The 18,392-nt window shown below is 36.8% G+C and overlaps 1 protein-coding gene across 5 annotated transcripts in view; it reads right to left on the bottom strand.

Annotated features, from left to right (window-relative positions):
• The window catches only part of LMBR1 (limb development membrane protein 1), a 74,260-nt gene that overhangs the window by 40,439 nt on the left and 15,429 nt on the right, over positions 1 to 18,392 (bottom strand). For 2 of the 5 annotated variants that reach the window (XM_075144144.1, XM_075144143.1), the window contains exons 2-5: positions 17,668 to 17,740; positions 15,143 to 15,182; positions 12,575 to 12,714; positions 6,103 to 6,206 (exon numbers count right to left, since the gene is read on the bottom strand). In XM_075144144.1, coding sequence (XP_075000245.1) covers positions 6,103 to 6,206; positions 12,575 to 12,714; positions 15,143 to 15,182; positions 17,668 to 17,740 — 357 coding nt within the window. Of the gene's footprint in view, positions 1 to 6,102; positions 6,207 to 12,574; positions 12,715 to 15,142; positions 15,183 to 17,667; positions 17,741 to 18,392 lie in introns of those variants that run through there. The other 3 variants (XM_075144145.1, XM_075144147.1, XM_075144146.1) reach the window with 3 other exon arrangements.

Below are 18,392 nucleotides of genomic sequence, written 5' to 3'. Positions count from 1 at the left end.
AAATATGAGCTTAAATGCCAAATAAACATACACTGTTAACAGGGTACCTCAAGACTCTTTGGTGAGCCATTACACACAGTGGCCCGTGGGTATTGCAGTCAGGCGTACACGCAAGCATAAAACACGAAGTCAAATGCTGTTTCCAAACAAGGTTCAAGACTCTTGCGCTCTCCAAATCACTTCTCCAGAAAAATCAAGACAAATTTAGAAAATTAACTGGTTTTAATTAGAGATAATCTCATATTGGAAAGGATTTCCAAGCCACTTTCCCCAGTATTATAGGAACAATTGCTTTCCATGGAATACTGCTTGAGATTAGCAAAAAAGTTTCTAAAAGTAAATCCTTCAAAACTAACTTTGAACATACTTCCTACATTGGCTTCATCACATACTGAAAATGTATTTTACAGTGCTCTACACCTATAGGTGTACCAGAGTTCTACTAGTACACACAGCAAAACTGGGTAGTACAGCTTTTCTACGTGGAAAAATACAGAAATTGGAACTTCCATACCCACCAATAATGTAAAAGCGGCAGGTTTACTTTTCACTTACGTTTATTACTATGTTTAGTTACCTAGAGTTTGCAAACACAATGCACTGCAACACAACACATTAGAAACTTAAGCTTAGTTCAGTTTTATTATATAATAACATGACTAGGAAAAGTCATTCCTATTGATAAATATAGAGTGTATCAAATCAACTCAAATATTGAAGAGATGGAAGACATACACACTGTGGCTGCTCAGCAAGTTAACAATAGCTTACCTTTACAGCAAAAAAGCAGTTTCAAAAAATGCTAGTAACCGTATTTTTGCAAAGCTTCAACATTTCACTCCCCCGCCAAATAAGCAATTTTATTTACAAAATACATTTTTAAAAGCCATGCTCCAATGAAAGAGGGGAAGGGAAGAAATCTGCCTTTAACAGCAGAAACCACTGTATTTCACTGTTTGGAAGGGAACCTACACACCATGTTTTACTTGCATGCAACTAAGCTGCAACTGCTAACACAGGCAGGACTCTGCAGTCATGACAGCCGAATCTTTATACAGTAGCAAGCACTACGCAATAAACTGTTCTGAACACTGGCCCATCTCACCTGCCTTAAGTGTATGAACAAACTGCTATATTTTTAAGTGGTGTTTTTATTAAAATAAACTCAATGAGAATTTGGGAAGAGATATCAAGGAAAGGCAAGCAGATGGAGAGACTAGCTGACACATAACAATAGCTGGTGAAATATTACTCTTATTTTCTGTAATAAACACCAAGATCAAAACATTATGCAAGTTAAATTTCCTTGAAAGGTTCCCAGCAGGAGTTTTCCTTTTTGTTTGTGCAGTACGCGATTTCCTCTCACCCACAAAAAACATACCAAGAATGTGCATGTGCCACTAACACTAAGCAGCACTTCCTTAATCACTCATTTCCAACAATTTATGGATGATCAGTGGCAAAAACGAGCAAAAATAATGAAAGCATGCAATGAAAGCTCATTGAGACAAACCGGCTTGGACTTCCTACTCATTTCTGTGTCTCTTTAAGATGGGGGTCTGATACAAATTAGCCACTGGGAAAAAAGTCATCTGGTCATAAAATACAGTACAGGGTCACTTTTATGTAAGTTTGCCAAAAGGGACATAAACCAGGACAATTTCAAACTGTGACACAGGATAGAAGTATATTAAAAAAATCTTTGTTCCTCCTCCATTGTGCTGTCATGTTGCTCAGCTTTATAGACATTCTGAGCACCAGCTCTGGCCTCTTCGCTTCCACCTGGTCTACCTAATTAATTAAGCAAGGAAGTTACCTCAAATTTTTGTACTATTTGTTTTTATTATCATGCACTTCTTTTGATGTTCCAGGAGTTAACCTCTTAATCCACAGACTCTGTGTGTTGTGTTCTGAACATTTTGGGATGTCTGGATAATTTGGATAATTGGTCAGGATGTTGCTGTCGCTCATGTTAAACTTTATGCCATGACTTCAAGTTCAAAGATCAGTATTAAGGTAAAATACTTCATAAAGCCTTTTTAAAACTCTACACTCATGATTATGCAATACCCAGTTATTCTAGTTTCTCACGGCGGTAAATTGCACTATTTGTATTTTCTTACAAGGAAATTACTCCTAACATCTTTATCTTTGTCAACTTCAAACAAATACAAATTTCAGTTGAAGTTACATCAAGAGAAAGCATATTTTAAAGGTCAAGAAAAGGTATAGCAATTATCTCCTCAAATCCAAAAATGCTTGTCTCCTTCACACAGCAGCACACATGTAATTTTCTGTGCCGTCTGTTATCACGCATGGAAACATCAGCACTGTGAACTACAGATGCTCAACTGCAAATTCCACAATTTTCCTTTTTTGGAGAGAATGATACAGAATGAGGTTAATTCTGACATTAAGAAACATGGTTGACACCTATAGTTTCGTAACTGTACTACAGAATTTGAGAAGGCCAGTGGCAAAGAATTGAGAGTACAAGAAATATAATTTTATGCACAGACTCTACAAAGGAAGACAAGAAGAATATAGAGAGATACGAAAAAGTTTTTAATACCAATACAAGAGATTAAAGTTACTTCAGGTACTCCAATAGCTCAGTTAATATCAGAGGCTAAGGTGTAATACATCACAATGACCTCCAATTACTTCAAATAGTCTTGAAAAACCAAATTCACACACGTGCATGAAAATACATGTGTGCACAAATACACACATGGCATGTGCACATATATACACAAAGATATACATATACACATATATATAAAATGTACCTCCAATATTGCTTTTGCAATTATTTTCCTGATAACAGAAGTCTGCAACTGCCATTAAATGGAAATAACCTATAGCAGGGAAGAGCACTTAGGCTCTTTAAAAGGGCATGATCAACCCCCTTAGGCCCAAAATACCCTTTTTGAATTAACATAGTGGTTTTAATTAAAAACTAGGCAGAGAATCAGTTTGATTTTCAGTACAACACTGCATCCGTCCATGGTGAGTGCCTAATTTCCGTATTTCTCTCCTCTGCACAATATGCAAGTTCTTGGTTGTTTTAAACTGTTGCCCTGGGGAATCGAAGAGAGTCTATAAGAGGGGCCATGTGCCGTTTAGAAAGTATACTAGCAACCAAGAAAAAAAGCCATAGTAAATTGGAAGATGGTTAATCAAACCCATTCTGATTCATGAAACTTAAACAGTTGAGGGGGCAATACTTCCTTACAAGAACATGGAAAGAAAAGTTATACAAAGCTTGTGATAGTAACCTATGAGCTCTCTGAAATATCATAGCTTGCAAAAAGTTCACATTACAGTGAACAGAGAAAATCAACTTTTATAGCATAATCTATGATAAACACTCAAACAGATGGCTAAAAACTTTGGGGGTTAGACCCATTTGTGATAATGGCATTACTGTCACAATTTAAGCTGAACAAAGAAATCCATTAAAAAATGAATTCAATTTCAGAATTGAACCTCTTTTAATCATTAATTTTCAGAAATTCTATTAAAATCCAACAAGTAACTCTTACATGAACACCTTCAAACAGTTATCTCGACTGTGCACACCTAAATCTTAAGTGACCTATCTGTTCATTATAATGAAGGTAATTCTATGACAAATTCAAGATGACCTGCACAAAAACTTCCACTGGAAGTCTTTTTAGCCAAGTTTTGAGCTGAGCTGGATATCTAGAATCAACTGCTTTCCCTACTCCTTGTATCCAGCTCCCAATTGAAAGATTAAACATCACATATCCCATGCCTCCTTATTGAATGTCTTTACATTTACAGTAGATCGCTCTTCTCTTAAATGCTGCAAGTTTTGCCCAATGTATGAAATATTCTTTCAAACCGAGATCACTAAAATCTGATTTTGCCAGTTAACAGTAATAGCATTTGAATGATGTTTTATCTCTCTGGCCCATTAGTCTGATGTGATGAATGACAAAATACAACATATTTTTTTTTAAACTTGCACAAGTATAATCAAAACCAAAATAATTTGTTGAAGTACCAGAATTCTACGAGAATTCTACAAGGTGACGATGATCTCAAAATCTTCTCTGAAAAGAGATAAGCAATGTGCCAAAATCTAAGAAAAGTAAAAATGATGGGAAGTGCCCTTCACGGATTCTATAACTGAAAAGCTTACATGTAATCCTGAGTTCAATAAAGCATAAATTTTCCCAGATTCCAATCACCCTATTATGTGATGTCTTTAGTATATATATGGAGTACTTATTGCAAGCAGAATCATTTATCTGCATCAGAATTTGAACAGAACAGCACACTCAATTTTAACTATCAACTTAGTCCAAAAGTGACATTTGCCACATGCTTTCTAAGAAAAGCGACCAAAGACAAGGTATGTTCATACAAAAATGGACTACAATTCCTACATCTTCATCAATAGCTTTAGGGCTCACTCAAAGCTGGTAAAACAGTTCAGTATATGTCTGCATCCATTTTGGATACTTTTAAATAGAGCAGCCAGGTAGAACAGACATTGGACAAACGCCTTGAGTACCTGTACTAGGAATCACATTTGGCTTCTGGGATGTAACAAAAACACCCAGGAGAAGTCAAAGTAACAAAACATCCCAAAAATTGGGTTTCCCCCCCCTCACAATAGATGGGATTTGATACTAAAATCTGGTCTCATCTACCCCCATGAAGAAGCAAAACTACTCTTAAAGCACCAACAATCATCTTTTTGCTGACATATGCAGACAGATTATGGTTCTCTCATCTGGAGTTACAAATGCTTCCAAGAGTAAAAATGCAACGGTGATCTTGTTTATCTTGAATGGGATTTATTGATAGCCAGTAAGTTTAAAAGTTACGGTCTAACTATTGAAGTTTTATGTAAAGTGCAAGTTTAATGCAGCTGGGATACATAATGCAGCTGTTGAAGTCAACAGAAATCTACAAGTCAAGGGGACACACCACAGTACCGTACATGTAAACTAATGGAGAAAATCCTTGGGTTTGGTTGGACTGCAGGAGACACAAACCCCACTAAAATCAGTTAACATTTCTTTTTTAGAAGAAAAGATATACATTAGCTGTGGCTAATTCCTTCCCGCCACAATCATCCCCTTGTCGATTTATGTTACGTGCGATCCACCAATGACTCATAGTCTTCTCCATCCCTGATTAATGCATTTCATTTTCCTGATTTCAGACCACTTTTCACAATCCTTTGCTTTCTAATAACTGTCATCCAAAGGGCGCAGAATTCCCTCAAGTGTAGTATCATTAAAAACAAAAGTGTAATCATTTGGATGATAAAGATTAATGAAAACTTGCTACAATTGGTCCCCAGGCAGTCGTTCCAGTTTAATTTATTTGATATTTATGATTTGAAATTCCTTTTGCTATGCCTTCCATTATAGTAATTTTTCATTATATTTCTTTAGTTCACATATTAATATAATAGTTATCATCTTATTGTTAAGAAATTGCTTTGCCAAATTCCATGCTTCACTGAAATATTCAGCCCTCTCAACCTGAATATGTTCAACTAAGCTGAATATTTTTAATTATTCTCTACCCATTTAAGACAGTTTTCTTAACATACTATTCTTAATACCGACCACACCTGAACCATTTTTGGGATGTCTGTAATCTTTAAAATTCACACATCAAGCTTGTTTTCTCTGGGTCATCTGGTACCCTTTCCATTAGTAAGAAGCCTGTACTTCTTTCCTTTGTTAATTTATTTCTAGTGTACTTATTGAACCTTCTCTTCTTTTAGCATCCCAACAAAACCATTTTCCAAAAAATAAAATGCCGCTTAAAACAATTTGTTATTTAAAAAAAAGACAAGTTAAGTAATTTTCTTGATCTCAGTATACATGGTTTTTCAAGGACTTTTTTCTCCCCCTTAAGCTTACTCACAGCCACACACCGTATACTCGCTTCACCTGCTTGTGCAAGAGTGCGTATCTGTACATAAACATTCACATGAGCATACACATCTCAGCACCAAATCCTCCCAAATTTGTCATTTCAGTTTCATCAGAAACGAGGGCTGAAAATGGAATATATACTCTAATTACTCTGTATTTAACAGTATTTTCCTACCTTTTTTAAGCCAGCAAATCCTTCCGATTCCAGGAAGAAAAAGGCAAAGGGCATCAACACAAACAAACATAAATTTGAAAAAAGAGAAGCAAGATTCCATAAACCTGCAACAAACGAGAAAGAGTTTACATTCTAAGTTTCTCAGTTTTAAAAGTGAAAGATGTTACATTTTCCTCCCTTACTTATTAACAATGTAGTATACATACAAGTGCTAACAGAAGCCAGGTTTTTATGGATACGTAGTTATTTACAGGTCACTGCTGAAAAATTTGTCTGCATAACGATCTTCAAATAAAAATTGGATATCAACTTAAACAGCAGCAACTGTCTGAAATCTTGGAAGACAAGACTGTAAACTCAGGTCGACTTCCACAATATCCCACTCAAGGCTCTTTAGATAACTGTTTAAAAAATTTTCAGGACAAAAGTATTTTACTACCATCAGCGAATCTCACAAAATTCAGTTCTGTGTATTCACTTCCTTCCATATTTTTTCCTCAAGAGAAACTTAGACAAATCATGGCTTTTAACATCAGCAATACAAAAATACCATTACCGCCTCCAAATTAAAAGAAGGTATCATGGTAACAGCAACAGCAGCCTTGCATGATGAGATGACAGGAGCAGCGGGCAAGAGGAGAGCAGTGGATGTTGTTTATCTCAACTTCAGTAAGGCTTTCAACATCATCTCCCATAATCTCCTCAGACTAATTAATAAATTATGGGCTAGGTAAGTAGACTCTGAGGTAGACTGAAAATTGGCTAAGCTTCCAGGCTCATAGGGTTGTGACCAGCAATACAAAGTCAGGCTGGAAGCCAGTCACAATGGTGTACCCCAGGAGGTCGATAATTGGTTTTACATCTTCATTAATGACCTGGATGATGGGAGAGAGTGCATCCTCAGCAAGTTCGCTGATGATACAAAATGGGGAGGAGCAGTGGCCTGCCATTCAGATGAACCTCAACAGGCTGGACAAATGGGCAGAGCGCACACCGGGGACCAATCGTCCCAACAGCAGCTTTATAGAAAAGGCCTTAGAGGTTCTGTCAGACACCAAGTTGAACACAAGCCAGCAATGTGCCACTGCAACAAAGGTGGCCAACAGCATCCTGGGCTGCGTTAGGAGAAGTGTTGCCAGCAGGTCGAAGGAGGTGATCCTTCCTCTCCGCCCAGCACTGCCGGCACACATCGGGAGCACTGCATCCAGTTGTGGGCTCCTCAATACAAAACAGACAAGGCCATACTGGAGTGAGTCCAGTAAAGGACCACAAAGATGATTAATGGACTGAAGCATCTGTCACAGAAGCAGAGGCTATGAAAGCTGGAATTGTTTGGCCTTTAGAAGAGAGGACTTGATCAATGTATATCAATAGCTGATGAGGGAGGGGGAAGGGAAAACAGGGTCAGACTCTCCACAGTGGTATCCAGTGAATGGAGAAGAGGCAATAAGCACAAAAAAAAAAAACCAAATTAAATGTAAGAAAAAGCTTTTCCCACTGTGAGTGCAGTCAAACACTGCAACAGGCTGTCCAGAGAGGTTTTGTAATCTCCATCCTTCGACATACTCAAAACCCGACTGGGCACTGCCTTCAGCAGCCTTCTCTAACTGACCCTGCTTTGAGCAGGGGGGTCAGACTAGACGATTTCCAGAGGTCCCTTCCAACCTCAACCATTCTGTGATCTAGGTGAAAAATCAACAACTGACTAAAACTAGGACATCTGTAAGACACATGTGACATCTGCAGGAAGGGAAAAGGTTTAGAAAACAACCTGAAGCGATAACTGATCTCCGTTAAAGGTATCTGCTCTATTAAGATTTTCTAAGCTGAACACTTTCTGAACAGCCGGTTTCTGGTGCATAAACATGAACCATCATCATCCTATCAAAGTTGTGCAGGATGCGGTGTTTCTTCTTTATAAAAGCAGCAGCTTACGTGCAATTTAGTACTAGTGTAGCTAAAAGGTTTAACTAGTGTCACATGTTCTGTATCCTGAAAACACAGCTTTTATTTTGTAGTTGAGAAAAACAGGCTTAGTCCCCTACCTTCCCCAAAACACACAGATTTCCACAATTCTGCAGGACTGTATTACATCATCTGAAATCCAAAAAAGAACATCCCCCGTGATAAGAAAATTTGAACTAACAGCTTTGTTTATTTCTTTCTTCTCACATACAGGCTTGTTCGTTCTCTTCTTTGAAATTTCCATTTTGGAAAGAATAGGGAAGGAGAGAAACATTTATACTGCATGTCTGGGGAATTCATTATTGAGGTAAATTCCTGTATTTAGTTAAAATGTAAAATAATCAGCAGTTATCTTCACCTACAACCCCTTAAAAAAAGCTTTCACCATATAGACTTCCTTTTTCTTTAAATGAAATTAAATTTCAAGGAGTAATAAGAACAGGGTGGGAGGAGGGAGGTGGGGGGGCCAAGAAATCTACCTCTTCAGCAATTGATAGCACCAGGACACCAAGAACCAAACTTAGCCAAATAAACTACAGAAAACAAAACAAGAAAATTCCAAAAGATGCGTGAAATATAATACTCAATTGCTAAAGAAAACAGACTGCCTAAAGATGGTTAAACTCCAGTTAACAAAGAGGGGGATTTTTCCTTTTGAATTTGCTTAGCCAGGAAGCTCCTGTTACCATTCAAGGAACATTCACACATAGCAACATCAGCAAGAATGTCATTAACAGCCCTTACCAGAGGTACATTAACTCAAGCAGTTTGTGTACTTTTTTTTTTTCCTTCTTTTTTTTCAGAAAATGAAGACACTAGTGTTAGAGTAGAAATACTACTACATCGGGGTGGGGGTCTTATTTCAGTGGTTCTCTCCAACTGAAGACAGATAGTGCATTCAGTTACCTGATGTAAAGCTGAATACCTGGTTGTCCTAATTTCAGCAGCTCCATTACATGTATAGCTAATGTAAAACAGTGCTTAGGAGCTGCATAGTATGTACAGAGCATTTGAAGGGAGAGGAGAGTGGTGTACATCTGAGGTGATTTTTAAGAAGTTAAAATCCAAAAATTTACACATTAGCAGCTGATAGGAACCACATTTACAGAGTATAAAACTACAGAGCTACAATATGCATGTAAAGTTATGAGAGGTAAGGACAGTGCTGTACAGCTGCTGACATACATATACACCTTCCTCAAAGTAAGGAACGTACAGGCTCCTCTTCTTCTCCTACCGTATTTTTTATCCCAATTTGATAGTTCAGAAATAAAATTAAAATAGACTCAGAAAAATTATTTCCTACCACACTGACTGCATCATAAAATTGCATAAGAGACTTGCAGATATCAACATATATAACAGCTTTAAGCAGCCTATTAGAATATTTTAAATTTTTTGCATTTGTAGCGACCTCAGAATATCCCCTATAAAACAAGTTAATAAAACATAAAAATTAAAAATCTTTCAGTCTTTGGCAAACAGATTAGACCCTCAGGAATTTTTCATCTTTCTTATTCATGGCAGTTTCATTACGTTTTACCCCCACCTGGTGGTTGTTTCCAACAACAGCACAAGTGAACACCCAGCTGTCAGAAGTATTTCTGGGTTTAGTTCAACATGCATTAGGTAAGAGTGTTTATACTGGATCCAGGTATGGGCTTTCTGCCTAGTTTCAAAAATTAGAGGCATATATTTTCTATATGCCACAACTAATGCAACAGTTTACCGTATAAAAACCCTTAATGTAACATTCAAGTACCTCAGACTATAACTGTAATTGATAAATCTAGCGAAACCGAAGTGTTTTAAAGCAATACAAATTTTCCCATTTGATAACATTTGAAAAGCAGTAAGCAAACCATGCATGAAGGCTATGTTAGACAGAGTGTTACGGACATATGAACATCTTCTGAGCTTGAGTGCTTGTGATAGCATTATCAGCTCTCAAAACTTGCACAGGTATTTCATAACTAACTTCAAAAAGGTATTGCCACTACATGGAATAGGTTTTTACAGAACAGTGCAATGCTATTGTGCAAATCTACTGAATACCACAAGAGGGAGCCCCTCTCCAAGGTAACGTCTTGAAATAAAGTACACTGATTTTTGTCAAGTTGCAGTAACAGAAGCCCGTGGTCCGATCCAAAAATCTACTGATGTTTCTGAAGTCTTCACATCAACTGTGGTAAATCTTGGTTTAGTTCAGCCATGTCTACCCCTAGCGTAAGCTTTGCAATACGCAGTCAAACTTGGAAACACCAAGATGCTGAATTTACTTCCTTGCTAGCCATTACTATTGGACTTATGAAATATAAATTATACTGTGCATGCATAAAGTGGTACTTTCAAAAGATTATCACATTAAAATCAAAAGAAGATGGTCACTGGAAAATTCAAAGGCCTTCCTATGTGACAGCTACTTTTTCCAGCAGATTTCTAATTAACCCAAATTTTCTCAAGTACTGTAGCAACTTTGACAGAGTGAAAACTTCTGAACTGGTTATTATATAATGTTCACTCTCTGAAATATTTTATTGTACTTCTTCCAAAGTCAATTCAGACACAGAAGGAAGGATTATTTTCCATTAAATATTTTTTTTTCATGTTCGGGAGTAAAGAATATAAATCTGTCTGAGCAGCTAAATCCATGTGAAAAATGAAAATTAGCTGGGTTTTTCTCATCTAAGTAAGAGACATACCAAATCAGCAATCCCCCATGATGTGTGACAAAACAGATCACAGAATAACTCAACTAGAAAGAATCTCTAAAGTCATGTAGTCTGATCTGCTGCTTAAAACAGCTAAACTGCAGGTGCAATCAGGTTGCTCAGGGCTTTAGCCAGCTGAGTTTTGGAAAACTTCCACGGATTTAGATCTCCCAGTCTCTCTGGACAACCTTTTCCAGTGCTCAACCATCCCCACTGTAAAGAATTGTTGCTTTATGTCCTGTCAACACTGCTGTCGCTTCTCACTGCGTGCCCCAGAGAAGAAGCTGGCTCTATACAAACCCCTCACCCCTGGCTTTGCTAATTTCATACCAGGGTATTAACCCAGGTAATATTTCTACACCCCTCTTGGGCAGTTCATCCCTACTTCTACCTTCTGTACACTTCCTTTTTGGTTTTGAGCTCAGGAGTTCCCCCATTAAGCCAAGTAGACCTCCTATTACACCTGCACACTGAGGTGCACATTACGGTGTTTGAAGGTTATCCTTGAAAGTACCCATCTTTCCTGGCTTCCTTTGCCCTCAGGGCATTCTCCAGTACGGTCCCACATACACATTTCCTGAAGAGAACAAAGTCTACTCTCTTAAAATCTAATGTCTTTATTCTACTATTTTCCTTCCTCACTTTTCTCAGGTCTTAAACTACTCAGTCAACACAGTCAGGGTCATCATTGACCACCACACCTACAGTCAACTCCTCTTTATTCAACGGTTTAAAAAAAATTCTGTTACTGTCCAGCTAACACAAAAAAATACTCAACTAGTTTCAGAAAGCAGACAATATGCATTATTTCCTGTCTTCACCTATCCACATTTAGTTTGTTGTAAAAAAATTTGGATCTGGAATTCATGAATTTGCTATTTGTGAGTATTACTAGACATTTAGCAAAAAGAGTACATTTTTCAGAGAAAAATCCTCCAAAGTCCAATTATTATCTCTTCACAAGAGCAGAAGAATGACAGCACAGTTAACGTATAAATTATTTGTTCCAGATTTAATAAACTGTTTCACATAGTGAAGGTACTATCTTCTCTCCCCAGCCAAGTCTACTAAAGAGTGTCCTGTTTTGACCAGTTGTTTCCCTTAGACACACAGAAGTATCCAAATTATTTTCAAACATTAGTATCCATTATACACATCATAGTCGTAAGCATGTTAACCAATATTGGAAAGCATGCAAAACTCACTCTGCCAGACATCAAGCCATCATCGCTGCAAGTACAAGTAATACTCTTTTCTTGCATCTTGTTTTCCTTGAAATAGTTCATTTTCATTGTGCCTCTTTACCATACTCAATACACTTATATTCTATCATTTTCCTTGTTTACAAATAAATCACTAACAGTTGAATTTAACTATCTAATCCCAACCGCTCATAGTTAGCAAGTTTCTTAAAACAAATTTTTTATTTTGAGAATAAATTTATATGTATCACCATAAACAGATAGACTTATGAATCTTGCATTAACACGAGGAAGAAGTTTGAACAGTGAGTTTTCAAGTTAGCTTCTAGTAGCTCTTATTCTACATTAATACTAAAAGCAGTGAATTTGGTTTAATTCCATCAATTCTGCATAATTCTTTAAAAAAACCCAACACAGCAGTTAAGACAGACTTTTGTGATATATCACACAGAAGCAAAAACAACTGGCCAATAACATATTAACAATTCAATTAGTTTCTTAAATGAAAATGAAGTTATTAGTTTGAAAATAAGAACATATCTGTGCATGTATAATGAAGACACCCATTTTAATTACATTATGCTGAGTACTAACCATGAATTAGTGAGCCATTTAACCACTGAATATAGTAGTTTTGTGGAAAAGAAAGCAGGATCTCATTGCTGATTATTGAGAAAGGTAGAAGCAGGACTGCACCAGCTGAAACTGCTAGAGTGAAGGTGCTCAAGAACAGCCTGAAATTTAAAGAAATGTACCACTGTTACCACCAACATGCTCTGAACAGGGAAAAAAAAGTAATTAGCCTACGTATTAATCAGTGTCTGAAGGCAATCCATTCTTACATTGTAAAGGGGCAGCAGAAACTGTGATTTCCACAATATTTCACTTCCAAAAAGCAAATTTCAAATACCAAGTAGTTTACAGAGTCCAGTAAAAATAATTATTTTTTACCAACTACCACAATTATTTTCCTGGGACTTCCATGCATCCAATTCCAATGTCATACACAGGATTACCTTTTCATAAGTCTCCTATTTTAGTTTTAATTTTCCACATAGACACTCAGAATGAAAAAAAATTCCATTTCTATATTCTTACTAGAATTTTTAAAAGCAGAGCAGCTTTTTAATGTCTGAAAAGTGAGTATAATTATACATAAACAAATATTTTAACACCAAACTGAAAAAAATATTGCTTTTCTTTAACAAAGTCATAGCTTGGGGTTTTCTGATAGCTGTAAAGTCAATACAGAGAAATTGTCAGAATTATTTAAAATGTTTAAGCTTATTCTTTTAAGATCCCAAATACAACTTATATCAAATGCCATCTTGTGGCATTAAAAAGAATTGTGTTCTTAAAAAAAATAAGACCAACAAAAACATTCTTACAGAACTAATCCAGTGCTAGAATAAAATTAGAAATAATTCTCAAAATTGCATCTCAAAAAAGATAAACTTAAATAGATCATTGCTACAACAGGAATATCAGTAAGTTGCTTACAGAGATCTTACTTTTCCTTAACAGTCTACAGATTTATTCTTCATTGACACATTACTTAACTTACAGAAGAAAGTCCGGGTGACTAATTGTATTTTAAAAAAATATATTCTTATATGGTTTTGTTGTTGGTTTCTGAGGTATTTTTTTCTTTTATTTAAGGATGTTTAAGTATTCTAAGCCAGAATTGTGAAACCTAACACACCACAGTCTTTCAAGGTGCTACAGCAGTTTGGCTTTGTTTTCTCCCCCCACCCACCTCTTACGTCCTGACAATTATGCTATGCAAAGAAATATCAATCTGCATATGCTTGACAGTTATTGCTTTTTGAAAAATAGCATGCACACTTAAGGAACAAGAACGCTTAGGCTGAAAGAACAAGAAGCATTTTATATTTATAACAACACTTAATGAAAGGCTATTACTCTGATGGAAGTGCTAATCTTGTCTTACACTGTTTTTGCATGAAGAACACAGTATTTATAATTGATATATGTTGTATTTTAGAGCTAAGCTAGAAAATAGATGAGGGGGCATAACAGTTAACAAGACCAATTTTACTCTTTGAGTGTTGAAAAATTCAGAACCAGGCTAAGACCACAGCTGCTATGAAAATCATTCAATCTAGAAGAGTCTTCACTGTTAGAAGAACCTTTGCTGTAGTCTTAAAAGCACAGGAGAGATGCTGCTCTACTTGAGAGGGAAGAGCTTCACAGCATTTAAAAGTATGTATTTTTCTCTCTCTAGATCTGAAGTAGACCTTACGGCAAATAAGCATTTCAAATTCATAAAAAATATTAGTATCAGACACTACTGCAAGAAGCACGCCTAAGATTTATATCATCTTTGTACATCTTTCAAGCTTGCCACAAATGCACAACTAAAAGTGAACAGCTTGCAATGTACTCAGCACTCTCCCAGGGTACAAGACAAATCAATAAAATACTCAATAAGCTCTCCTTCCAAGAGGATGACAGTACCGCCATGGAAGAGCTAAGAACATTGTAATAAGTAAGTAGCAAGTCCACACGGTTTATGAAATCACATAACTGAGAGGGCAGCAGCAGCTCACAGATGTTCTGTAAATCTTCATACATATTTAAATAGGAGAGATTAATACCTAGCTTTACAAAGGAACAGGAAGAGGAGAGAAAGTTGCTGGCAGACGAGCAGGTCTGGCAAGTGTTTGTCTTCCATTCGTTATGCTTTTTTAAGATGATCAAATACAGATGTCTACTTCAGGGTGAGCTAACTTTCTTTCCAGGATCCACTGCCTCCCTTGACGGGACTTCCATCGACTGCAGTGGGAACTTAAGCACCTACCTCCCATACAAACACCTACATTTTAGAGGCCTAAATTGAGGTGCAGGTCTTGCACTAAATTCCACTTCTTGCATCAGGTTCTCATGCAATATTCTGGCCAACTTCATCCCTACCAGGAAAACCACAGGTGAAAAAAGCCCTAGACCAAACTGCCTTGCCTCTTGTCATACCTTTCATAATACAAGGTACCACTTGATCAAATCTTCTTCCTTTGCCTTCTAGCAATCTATTTGCTGTCCAATTTAAAATGGACTGTTATTTATTTGAAATTTGAAATACAAGATTCCTATCATAACAATATATTCAGGAAAAGAAGTTCTGCAAAGAAGAGCTATACATACGATATCCTGTTAACGATGGCATCTTCATCCTCTTGCTCATCTGAAAATTAAATTACAGCAGGTTATATTCAATACTTAGATGTCTTTCCTTGGGCTAAAATGTATCTATATAGGAATAATTTTAATTTACAATTAAAATTTAGAATTACTACAACAATTTATTAGCATCAATATTTTAAGAATGAATACTTTTTTTTTTTCCTAGTCTTAAACTCTTTTCAAACAATATAACTACGAAGTTATTTCACTTTATTTAAATATGCAGACCAAAGCTTCTTGGAAACATCTTCCAAAGGGCTCTACGGCAAACAAGCTTTCAGACTACAACTACCACAGCTACTGCTGGGAACTGTCCCTTCGGGCACATATGAAACTATGGAGAGCAGACAGCTTACAGGAAAGTCTTAGGGTCCATACTAACTACTACTATAAACCCCTAAACAGATGTTTCATTTTCAATATTAATGTATTTTTAAAATAAGAAAGCATACCCAGAACAGTAGTGATGACGACTCAGTTCCTTCCCCTTACTCATCCCTCCTGCCCACTCCTGGGGATTTGGGGGAGAGGGGGAAGGAGAGTTGTTGTTGTTCATTTGGGATTTAAGATATTATGGTTTCCCTTCTGGTATTTCACATTTTAGACCATTTTTGTTCACTTATTCCTCAATTAATATTCCAACTTTTTGAAATATTATCAACATTTAACTCAGAGGTAAATCACTAATATATCCTTCATTTATTCTTTATATCCTCCTCTACACACATCTGTACACAAACGTATGCATTTCTGCATTTGAAATAAAAAAAGAAACTAACTCTAAAACTAAGTCTCCCAGGTTTTCCATGAGAGGCAACTCAATTTTATTTTAAAATCTAAGAATAAATAAAGCCAGGTGTTTCAAGTTCTTAAGAGTCATGCACATAAACATGTAGCCACTAACATCACGCTATTTTGAAATTCTTCTGTGAAAGTACATTGGGATATCATTTCTTGGTTTTTTGATGGGAATCTTATGGTGTTTTGAGAGACTAAGTCAAGGTCTCCTGTGAATCATTTTGGCTAAAGAGCTTGTTGTGGAAACAGCAAACAATTTGTCTTGAAAGAATTCCAGAAGTGCTAACTCTTGAAAGAATTCCAGAAGTGCTAACTCTGCTAGTCTCATCAGGAAGATCCTAGCAGGCTACAAAGTTTGCCTAACTAAATGCTCACAAAACTTTCATAAAGGCAGGACAGCTGCAGAACAGTTCCTCTCACTAGCTGATGAGATCAACTGCCAAAAAGGTAATAAAAGGGTCTTTACACCCAATAGTATTTGCCAAACGAGTTCCCCCTGCCTGTTCTTCCCTATCTCCAAATGGTAGCAGCTTTGTAGCATCCAAAATACATATCAGGATCAGAAGATAGTATCCGTCTTACTCACTTGTTTAACTATTTTTTGTGTTTAAAGAGGTGCACTTGGTTTTTTTAAAGATGTTAAATTTCTTGAAGAGTTTACTTTTTTAAACATAAGTCCATCTACGAAAGCAGCTCTACCATAACACAGGTCACAGTAGCTCAATAAACAGTTTCCATCAAAGTTCAAAGTGCCAAGATCATCACGCATCAGAATGCTTCTCCAGCATGACTGCCTTAGTATTACCGAGCACCAAGGTCCCAGATAAGCTGCCAACAGTCAAAGATTCTGCCATTTTATGCTGATTTTCTTGCTATTTGTCTTTAGAAGAAATATAGAAGAAAATGACAGGAGTCCCTACAGATTAGTTTCAGACAGACAATGTTTCTAAAAGAAAAAAAAATACAGGATTATCTCAAGGAATAAGACTTCAGTGCTAAGGTCATAAGGAACAGGTTAAGAACATGGAAATCCTGAGCAAAGCAGGATTTTTAGAAGAGATCCGCTACTTCCCTTCTGTATTACTGGCAACCCCTTTACCAGCTAAAGCTCTGAACTTGATTTTGGTGCTAGAACACAGCCTGAAGATACTTATTCTGGAAACACTGACATGAAAGGAGAACAACAGAATCTAAAGGCAAGGAAGGCAGAAGCGTCTACTTGAAATTCTCCCTTTTATTCCCTCTCAAAACCATTAAAATTTAGTCTGCCACAGAGCCACAACGGAACAACTGCTTGTGGCCATCCACACCACCTCCACAACAGCCACCCATTCTCACTCAGAGTATCAGCTACAGCACTCCCTGATCCTTCTCTGAGATGCTTCCGTGCACTCCCTCCCTTGGTTAGTGATACTAGAAGGCACGTTGAAGCGTCTGAGAAGTGCCAGAGTGGGCACAAGGGAGGCGATGGAAACTCGTGGCTCAGGCACAAAGGGAGCAGATAGAGGGCAAGATAGCAACACATACAGTCAGATCAGTCCAGGCTGCCATAGACCAGCAGCCTGAGAAACACTTTTGGTTAGAGATCTAGTTCTTCTGCTTTCCTTGTGGAAGCAGAAAGAAAAAGAATCACCTATTCACTTGAAAAACGAAATTATTTTTGAATATATTAAAAAGTCTATGCTTACCTGCTTTCCTTTTGTATCTTGTGATTATGAAGTAGGAAACTATGTAGAGAACAGCAAACAGGAGAAAACAGATCTGGAAGAAAAAACATTACATTTATTAGGTTGTGAAGAAATGCCTGGATTATAATAAGAATAAACAGGAAATCCAGTATCAACAATTTAAAATTGAATTCAGATCAACAAAAGTGTACTCTATGTAAATAAATGTCAACACTGTTATGTTTTATATTTATTAATAGAAAGTTAAACCAATAAGAACAGTTTAATTAGAGTAACAGGCATTGGATCAATTATATGGCTAGCAAGTTTTACTCTAAAATTAAGAAAAAAGCCTTATTTACAGTGCAATTTTTTTGTTTGAGAGAGGGGTGGGTGAGGTGGGTTGGGTTGTTTTTCAAAGTTGGAATCCACTTGAGTTGTAAAAGTTATTCAGGCTTTGTATCCCCTTCACATATAACCTCAGGATAATATCTTATACAATGGGCTCTTGAAGATGTATTTTGAAGTAAGCTATCAACATATGTGGAAAGAAGAAAACAGTTATGTTTACTATTTCCATCATGTCTTGAACCAAACAAATTCCATGCGACACTACACACACGAGAGACTCATCTGCCTACAGTGGATGTCCAAGCATGAGCTAGTCAAACATGATGTTTCCTTTACAGTCAGAAGTCAAGGGCACAACTTCCGTCCTCCTAAGGCAGGTAGCTTATTTACGTCAC

Source organism: Calonectris borealis, chromosome 2, assembly GCF_964195595.1.
Source record: "Calonectris borealis chromosome 2, bCalBor7.hap1.2, whole genome shotgun sequence".
Taxonomy (NCBI): Eukaryota; Metazoa; Chordata; class Aves; order Procellariiformes; family Procellariidae; genus Calonectris; species Calonectris borealis.
Note: the sequence above shows the minus strand (reverse complement) of the source record. Positions and strands in the feature narration are given on the sequence as shown.